Source organism: Puccinia triticina, chromosome 17A (genome assembly GCF_026914185.1).
Source record: "Puccinia triticina chromosome 17A, complete sequence".
Classification (NCBI taxonomy): Eukaryota; Fungi; Basidiomycota; class Pucciniomycetes; order Pucciniales; family Pucciniaceae; genus Puccinia; species Puccinia triticina.
In genome coordinates this window covers 2,259,412-2,269,441 of record NC_070574.1, presented here as the reverse complement: position 1 = coordinate 2,269,441, position 10,030 = coordinate 2,259,412, and the positions used below count along the sequence as shown (strand labels likewise).

At 43.2% G+C, this 10,030-nt stretch overlaps 1 protein-coding gene across 1 annotated transcript; it reads left to right on the top strand.

The window, feature by feature from the left end:
* Positions 1-253: 253 nt before the first annotated feature.
* Positions 254-1,730, top strand: PtA15_17A189 (uncharacterized protein; the record flags this gene model as incomplete). Its single annotated transcript, XM_053164278.1, has 9 exons — positions 254-366; positions 514-613; positions 722-756; positions 830-887; positions 975-1,141; positions 1,228-1,333; positions 1,419-1,456; positions 1,536-1,578; positions 1,662-1,730. 9 exons carry the CDS (start codon positions 254-256, stop codon positions 1,728-1,730), a joined length of 729 nt encoding a protein of 242 aa, XP_053028262.1.
* Between the last annotated feature and the right edge of the window lie 8,300 nt (positions 1,731-10,030).

Here is a 10,030-nt window from a genome sequence, read left to right as displayed (position 1 = left end):
GGCCCGGGCCAAGGCTGAGCAGCAGCTGGGCCCGGGCCAAGGCTGAGCAGCAGCTGGGCCCGGGCCAAGGCTGAGCAGCAGCTGTGCCTGGGACAAAGCTGAGGAGCAGCTGGTGAAAATTGCACTAGAGGCTGGATAGCCAGCTGGAGCAGGCGTCATGTCAGTTGTCATCTAATGACTACTGATTTTTCCTGGTGATTGTATCCCATCTCGCTAGCATAGGCTGCTATCAGTGTGAATATAACTCCACACTATGGTTTCTTATCAATTATTCTTGACGGTGGTCAGCCTACTGGTTAGCAGGACACTCAGCCAAGGGGCTTCGCCTTGTCAAGTTAGTACCATAAAAATAAAGGACTGCACGGAGTACGCATAGTTTCTTCCAGTTTCTGCTTCAAGCACTCGTTATATTTCCTCTGGGTGCAACCTGATTTAGCGTCTGCCCAAGGTTAATTTTAACTTATCTGCTCTTGCTTGATTTGTACCGGCTTTTTTTTTTTACTTTTGAAACAGTGCACTGAACTCGATTGTATATGACAAACCTGGCAATAGCGGCAAAATAGTTGTCACTCCCGAACAAAAGCAGATTATCACAAACGTCGGAGAATGCAAGGTAAATCTTCATGGTCCATGAATTTTGATTGAAATCAACAAATATTAGTTAGATTGCATTTTATAAAAATTGTGAATCCCATTGAGCTCAATTTGCATCTTCCCATAGTTGACAATTAGTGTTTCTCAAGCTCAAGTTGTGATGTGAGTAACAATTGCTATACCTATAGAGCTGATGGACATATACTTACTTTTAAATCATCTTAAAATTACATAGCACAAGGAAAGAGATAAATGACAACTTTGTCAAAGCAGTGAACCAATGCAAAGGCAAGGTTTGTGCTTTCTTTGATTCAATTTTGATGATTTATGTGGGCAAGTAACTGATCAGAATTTATACTTAAAAATATAAATTGAATTAGTCTATGTTCACATCATTCAAAACCAAAGCGGGGACTGTTGTCCAAGGTGTCACCGAAACCATGTTCAAAGATGAGCCATTTTCTGCTGTGGTTAAACCTGGAAGTCCTTTTGGAGACCCTAAATGTGCTGGAGAAAACATCCCAAATCCAACAACAGAATGTCCAAAGTTGGTTTTATTATGTCATCAAAAATGGAATGATTGCTTCTATTATTGAGTTGTTACTGATGAGGTCAACTTTCTTGAATAAATAGGACTTTGTCTACGATACCAACAGGTAATAAAGGACAACTATTAAGTATTTTTACTAAAAGTCCAGCTGCTGCAGTGGGTGCACAAAATCTCAATGCTGGATGTTCTGTAAGTCAAATATGGCCCTTGCATATCAATAGTTACTTTCAATAAAGTCCCTGGACTAATTGTCAATGTTTATTATTATTACCAGTTATCAATTTCAACCCAAGATGGTACATTTGTCAGATTGTAAGTTGTTTGAGTAGATTAGATTAATGGTTTAAAACAGCACTAAATCTAATTTTTCTACTATTTATTTTTGGAACAGAGATGCAGCTCAGGTGAAGAAAGCCTTTGATGCACTGTTTAAGGTATGCAAAGCAAATGTGAGTAAAAATTTTCCTAGCATTAACATTTCAGAAAATTCAAAATTTAATTGGGAATCTATTTCCAGGGTGGTACCATTATGTTTAAAGGCTCAAAGGAAGCACCAAACACAAAGCTTTTCATGCAGGTTTTCTAGCTGAGTTTGAGGATGTATATTGGTGTAAATTTAATCACTCATTTCAATCAATTGAAACATACATAGTCAATAAACATTCTGTGATTCAAAATTCTGTATTTTTGTAACATTTAAACCCCTGTAGTTCTGTCATAGGCATTTTCATTCCATTGAAAACTGTATTTAGATTCCTTGAGCTTTGTGTTACCTGAAAGCTTATTCAATTTTTTCTGTTGAAATCAAGCAGGGCTAAAGCCCTTACTTTTGTAAAAAAAAATTATACTGTTATGAGCTGTTGCAGGGTCGTGACTTCCCCTTTCCCCCAGTTTTTTAAATACATATCACAGGCTGCACAATCATACTTTGAGAGAATGGGGATCCAGAAAGCTTCCTCATCCTGCAATATAGCATCTTAGGATCCAGAATCCCCAGAACCCCAGACTCCATCTTCATCTCCTCAGAACAGACCTTAACACATTATCATACTAAGTCATTTGATGATCTGGGAGATTGAATTTGACAAGTTAGATTTCATGATACAAATCAGGAGGGACTGATATACTTTTTTTTCCCTTTTAAATCAACTGAGCCATGACCCAAAACCACAACACTTGGAAAATCAGAGGCCCAGGTGGCTGCAAATCCAAGTTTCAGAACTTCAGTTGCATTGCCTCCTTCATATAAAGTTGGGTGTTTTAAAGTTAGTCAGGTGCAACTCTGTAATTTTACAAGTTGGTTTTCAAGAACATCTCTGAACATCAAATTGCAAAACTGTATGCAAGTTTTGCCATATCAGGTAGCATTCCAGTCAGTTGTGATAGTTCGCAGACATGCAAGTGCAGTTCTCATAGTTTTAGTCCCAAAAATAAAGAAGCATGTTGAACAAGTCGTTTAAGCCTTAAGAAAATCTCTTGGATATCCACTGTTATACTTTGTTTCTTTTTTTTCCTCTGAAATCCCTGGTTGAGGAAATATCTGCACATTTTGGTGTGATATTATACCACAAGAACATCTAATTCTCCTTTCTCTTGTCTACAAATGTCAATAAAAAACAAAAGGAATGAATGGGAGGGGCTGATAGATATATTACACATTCATAACACTTCAATTTTTATAATATACAAGGGGAAGCCCCCAAATTTTTGTAAATTACAGCAAGGGCATAGCCCCCAAATTTGGGGTTACAGGGGGTGTGAAAGGCACAGGATGTGAAAGGCCCAAAAGGGAATGGGACAGAGCAAAGGAAATGACATAAAATTTTCAAACCTTTGATGATGCAATGACTATGCATTCAGTCAAAGGAGAAACCAAATTTCAAATGAAAAATAGGTTGAAAAACAAAATTTCAAGTGAAAACTGGGTGAAATAAGGACATTTTATTTTGGGAAAAGACACAAAATTTGTTACTGAAAAAGTAAATATTTGGAAAAATGGTGATGAGAGATACTCAAAAACTCTGAAAATGTGAGAGAAATTCCTTTTAAACAATTTTTGAAGTTTATTATGAAGGCTGGACACTTTCAGGCTGTGGAATCACTACCTTAGTAGTTTGGCTTGACTTGCTTCTTGACAATGCAAAACACAGGTTCATGAAGTACAATACCAAAATTACCAATTTTTTGACCTTGAGATTTATTGATTGTGAGGCAGGAGGCCAGATTGACAGTAAATTTCTTGTGTATGAGCTTGAAAGGCAGTCCAGACAGCTCCAGACTTATCTGAGTTAGATTGAAAGGAATGTGACTCTGAGGGATGGGCACAGAATCATTAACTCTGTTACCTGATACAACTCTTGTGTAAATCACATTTGGGCCCAACCTGGTTCCATTACAAAGTCCCATTGTCCAATCAAGGTTCCTGAGCATTCTTATTAAGCAATTTGGTCACCTGTTGGGAGTTTTTAAACTCTTTGATCCACATTTGTAGCATTATCAGTAAGCCTTATTGAGTGATTTGGATTTATTTCAGATGGAACAAATTCAAACGCGAACCTGAATGTAGCCTAAACAAAGATCACCAATTTAATTTGGTTGTGGATTTGCAACAACAGCAAAAAAAAAGTGCAACAAAAAAAAGCAACCGACATGCCGAGTAGCAGCGAGTAGCCTCCCCGGGAAGCGGGTGATTTAACTGCTGGAACGGACCAGTCATCAAGGCTCAATGACCGGAACAACTTGGCCATTGAGGGGACTTGTGTGTTACCCCTCCCCGTGGCCGGTTGTACCGCTCGGCGCTCATCTACATATGTGTCAGCATGTATCGGCGATCACGCTTGATGGCCGGGTAGCTGGTCCGTACCGGTCATCAAGGCTGAAGAACTCTTGATGCCGGGTGTGTATAATCTACTTTCTCGTACATCCAGCCATTGAAAGGAGTGCAAAATGTCCTTTCAATGGCCGGCGCTTGTACAGGTCATCAAGAGCAACACACTACTCGATAGCCGGCCATCAAGAGGGGGTACACACTCCCATCAATGGCCCGTCTATTCCGGTCATTGAGGGGAGTGTGAACCTTGTCTTGATCATTGTCAGGTAGACACTCCCTTCGCGACCTGCCATCCGGCCTTCAAGAACAACTCACCAACCAAGCCGTCGATGGCCGACCCCGACCGGTCATTGAGAAGGGATCAAACTACTCCCCTCAATGGACATTTTGTTCCGGCCATTCTGGTCCGTTCCAGTATTACCAATTTGTTGTGCAGGACTAGACCGGACCTGGCTCCCGCTGTCTCGATTCTCTCAAGTTTCAATAATGACCCAGGCATTTCGCATTCGAGGCAGATAATACATTGTTGGAAATATGTTGCCGGCACCGTTGACCTGGCACTCACTCTCCGTCCCGACTCCGAAGACGTATCAAATGCACTGCAACATTACACAGACGCTACATGGGCTGATGACCTTGAAACTCGGCTCTCTCGCAGCGGATCTATCTGCTTCTGGAAATCTTGCCCGGTCGCTTGGAACAGCAAAAAACAGCGCAATATCACAATGTCCTCCACAGAAGCTGAATTGAATGCTCTTTCGGACGGTGTGCAAGAAAACGAATGGATCAAATATGTCATTGAAGAATTATGGAATGAAAAAATGAATCCATCTCATTTTCATATTGATAATCAAGGCCTACTAGAAAAACTGAAAAACTTTGGATCGAACTCAAAGACCAAGCACCTCGACATCAAGATAAAACATCTCAGAAAAATGAAAGAAGACAATGAAATTCAAGTAAAGTTGATTCCAACAGAAGAAATGATAGCCGACGCACTAACAAAACCAAGCAATTCCGACTCTCTGAACCGTCTCAAGGAAAGATGCTTCATGGTTGAAGTTCTTTTCTCATCAAATTGCGGGGGGTGTTGAGTTTTCGCCGTGACAGCCCCGTAAAAGGGCTGAGTAGAATTTCAAATCACAAAATCTCACTCGATCCCGCGGCCCCAACCTCACTCCTCCTTCTCTTGTCTCATCTCGATCCACGACCTTCAATCTCGATTCCCATTCTCCTTTCCCCTCACTTTCCTTCAGTCTCGACCTTGCTCAAGACTCGATCACGACTTTGCTCAAGATCCTCAAATCACTCGACTTCGCTCAAACTCCAATCCTCTTTCTTGACTTGGTTTGAGCTTATTGTCAATCCTCAGATCGGCTCCTCTCTCCAATTTGGTGAGAAAAGAAGGAGATTCCCTCGGTCCCTCTTCTCCCTCGACTAATCTCTTCCTTATCCTTTTCTCTTTATGATCTATAGTGTCCTGTTCCCTTCTTATCCTGTCCTGTCTTGTGTCTCTGGTTTTCTCGGCATTGTATGAAAATTGTGGTGGTAATTGTTATTTCTCATGTTCCTTATTCTCTCCTCTTTTTTATCCTCATCTTCTGATCTTGTTTCTTTCAGTCTGGTTCTACTATCTAAGGCAATATAGGTCAAATCTTCACAGTTAGGTTGTTTATCCTGTGAAGATTATTGCTTGACACTTCACACAACATCTCACTGCCCTCAAATTTTCTGGCCTGAACCCAGGAGGCTCAGTCCAACACCATGCATTTGGTCTGTTTACATGATTCTTGGAATATTTCCGAAGGAATGGTTGCCTGTGAAATCATGTTCAACCAAATTTCCAGCAGGAGGATCATTTAAAAATCCTTCTCTTGAGATAAACTTGAATCAATTTGTTCCTGAATAAGGCCCAAATCAATTTCAGGTGGGTCATTCCAGTTTGCGGGTATAAGCACAGGGGATAGATTTGAAGAATATTCATAAGTTTGAAATGGACTCTGCATATTTCTTGGTGAAGCACTCTGGGAGCTGAGCAGGTTAAAAATAGAAAACCTGGAGGTGTGGTTGCCATGATTGTTATTTCCATACTGGGATGGAGATTTGTGTGAGCTGTGTTCAGATTGGTTACGTGGTTGAGGATTGAAATTGTAAGAAGATTCATGATTTAGATGATACTGTGTTTAGATTGGTTTTGTGTGTGAAAATTGAAATTTTTAGGAGATTCATGATTTTGATGATACTGTGTATGCAGGGGTCTGTTGTCAATGTTGATGGAAATTTGGGGATGAAGACCACTCATGATTTGGATTATTTGATTGTTCAGTATGAGGAAAATCTTGAGGCTGATAAATAGAATGTTGGTGCTCCTGCCACAGAGAAAAAGAACATGGGAATGTGAATATTTCTGGTAATGATGGGAGGGCAATAATTGATGATAATGGGATTTTTGAGAATGAAGAGAGTGTGAAAGTTGATGATGATGGGATTGTCAAGCATATATGATGAGGGGAATTATGTAGGTGTTATGATTGCTGAATTCATGCAGATCAATTATCAGTTTAACATTGCTTGAATGGAACTGGTGTCTGTAAGAGTCCATTTGAGCAATCTGCTTGAACGGGATTGATTATTGATGTGTGATAAGAGTCCATTCAAGCAATATGGTTGAGCGGACTCGGTGAAATTTGATCACCAAGTCCGCTTGATGAGTCTGCTTGAACAGAATTGACAACATGACTCTGGAGTCTGATTTAATGGAGTGGAGGACTTCCCGTTGCAATCTGGGAGAAATCTGAGAGCCTCCCAGAGTCTCAAAGCCTAAATTTCCCTGCAAAATTTGGCTCAGATCTGGGTCTGGAAGGGGTTCCCAGATTGACGGGAAGTCCTCCAGTTGCTGGTCTGTTCAAGCAGGAGAGCAAACTCTCTTACCAAATCCTTTCAGAGAGTCGCACCAGGAGTCCGTTCAAGCAGAGTCAATTCAGAGGGAACGGACTATGCATTGAACGGACGCGGTTAATACAAAAAAGTATCAACGCCGGCGTTACTTGCATACCAACGCCGGCGTTACTCGCATGACAGGTATTTGAACTGGTTTGTTTGGCCCCCAGAGGCCATTTCTTTAGTTATATGTAGATAATTTAATTGTGTTCAAATGGAGCCTCCAAGCCTTAACTAAAGCTTCAACACATTCTCCAACCTGTGAGGGTATGTATCCTGAAAGTTAAGAGCTGAGACTTTGAATATGATTATGGTGTTCAAAGTTGGGTTATGCACAAAAACTGAATAGGAAGGAAGATGGACTAGCTTCTTGCAAAGCTTCCCATGTCCTTTCTACCCCAAGGCAGAATTGTTTCCAAAAAAATCAACTCTGGTTTTTTGTACATATAAAATTATGCGCTATCATCCCAAATAAAGCCACAGGCAATTTTTTCAGATGTTGCTGTCACTTCCCGGAGGAGGATTGGCCCAATCAATGGGCTTTATCAAGTCAGCAGGAGATGGTTTTTGTCTCCATATTTACAATCTCTGTTGTTCTTTCTCTTTGTTACACCACATTGATATTGCAGATACACACGCACCCTTACAGAGCAAGAAGACAGTATTTTCTTGAGAACAAAAAGAAAAAAAAAGAAAGATGTATGCAAAGTCTTTGGTTTTCTACTTTTTGTGGGTTATAGTTGAACATAGTTACCTACGGATAAAATGGACAAATGTACAAAGAATGGGATGAGGGAAAAAAACTTGATGAGTGAGCACGAAGGTCACGCGATACAAGCAGGGGAAGCAGTAGACTGACCAGGGAAGATACCTTCGACACCATTGAGCTTTCCGGTCCACCAATCCTGTTCAGAGTCGGTACGTTTGACGAGCAGGATGCGGTCTCCGGCGGAGAAGCTGAGGTCGCCGTCAGTCTGGGCGACGAAGTCGTAGAGCGCGGTGACGTAAATAGGTTGGGAGGCGGGAGGCGGGGGCGGCTTGAGTTTTGGCTTGAGTGGAGGTGGGTTTGGGGTCGCGGCGTCCGAGGCGTTTCGGGCATGGATGGCGGCGGCCGCAGCGGCCACGGAGCCGACGCCAGCGGGCTGAGAAGCCGTCGCGGGCGTGTACGGTGGAGGGGCGGCGACAACGGGGGCCGGATCGGCGGGCGCAGGCTTGACAGAGAACGAGGGTTTCGGGGCCAGATTCGGCTTCGGGGCGAGCATCGGCTTCGGCGGGATGCTGGACGATCCATAGCTGTTCGGCTTCGGCGGAATGCTCGAAGTCCCAAGCGTGTTGGGCTTCGGCGGGAGGCCAAAGCCCGGCGACTTTCCTGTCGCCGACGCGGGTCCAAAACTGCTCGTCGACGTCCGGGTCGATAAAGAGGCCGGAGGCCGTGGCGAGTGCAAGCTGCTCGAGGCGGGCCGCGGTGGCGGCGGGTTCGCGGCACGGCGCTCGGCGATGATTTTTGCTGCATCGCTCACATTTAGCTCTGGCTGCCCGTGACAGTCCGGCTGCGTGGAAAATTACTCACCTGTTGGCGCGGGTCGTTTGGTGATGGTGAGCTCCTCTATCCGCGAATGCGTGTCACCCAAGCGTTCGAGATAAATGCTTTCAATGTCTGTCTGGTTGAGATCGAAGCGACCTTCTGAAAACTGCTGAAGTTTCCCATAGGTCGTGTAGAGAATGTTAAGCCTAGAAACAGTTGGGAAGGGTCAATTACTGCTTTTTATATCGATAGATTGTCACGGGAGAAGTCACGCAGGTGAACTAGTGACATACTGCATGTAGAAAAATGAATGGAATAGGGGTGAGATGAAGGCCGTGGTGAGTTGTAGAAAGCGAGGTATTTCGGTCTTGAGCAGGTTGTTATAATGTTCGTAGTCCTGGAGAGCCGCTTCATACTCTTGTTCGGCCTTGAAGATGTTCTGCTCGTCCTCTGTGGTCAATTGACCAAGGAATGGCAGTCAAGTTAGAGATCTAAAACCTCAAGAAAGAAAGAAAAGATGAGGGAGGCTGCAGCTCACTTAGCGATTTCTCTTTTTTGTCTCGTAATTTGGTAAATGAGTTGTTGTGACGATCAAAATCAATCAACTGTTTTGGGTCAAAACAAAAACCAAAGAGATCGTAAACAAATAATAAAAGAGAGGTGTGACAGTGTTTTTGTTTTGAAGTTTTTTTACGGACAGGGACTGACTTTGTGATCGCGTTTTGTGATAGCTTTCTTGGCATGTTTAATGACCTCGTTGAACTCCTTAATGGGTGCGATGATGCGGGTATCGATGAGGTCTAGTTCAGGCTGCACGGTATCTTTAAGATCGGTGACCAGTTCCTGATAGGCCGACATTTGGTCGATTGTTTTGACTGCGTTGGGGTACCTTTCGGGTAGGTCTGCCTCGTTGCTCATTGGAGATAGAAGGGTGACATACGCCTGACCGAAGTTGTGAGACGAAGTGAGCATTTCTAGGTAAGCCGAAGGATGCAAAAATGGTAATTAGTACACAATAAGTAAATATCTCTTCTCATGGATCTTCCAGCGACTTACTCAGCACAGCCTCTCGATACGCCTTAGCATCTTTCTGCAGCTTAGCCGACTCGTCCTCGACTGTGGTGAATTGGCGCTTGAGTTCGTCTACCTCTGGATCTGAGGAAGTCTTGGCCATGCCGACCTTGGTTGTGATGACATGCGGGGTTCGCTTGACGGCCTTCAACATCTTGAGCGAGTTTGAAATGGAAAGTGTTGGGTTGGAGTGTTAGGTATTTCTGCTGAGTTGGCCTGTTGACCGTTTTTGTCGACACCAGCCGACTGGGGGAGGAGGCTGTGGGGCGGATCAGGGTCGGGCGACTGATTATGTAAGAGGCGTGCATACACATGTCCACATTCAAGGTTCGGACACTTTTCCGGATCGGGCGGTGTTATATATGTACCAGAACCCAGTCACTAAAGACTGATCCATGGCCAAACACCCTTTCCGATGACCTTTTAAGGTCCTTGATCAACATGGTCACCCAAAGCGAGGCTGCAGGATACATGTTTATTTCCAAAATATGTATAGCGGCAAATGCAATAGTGGGGAGAC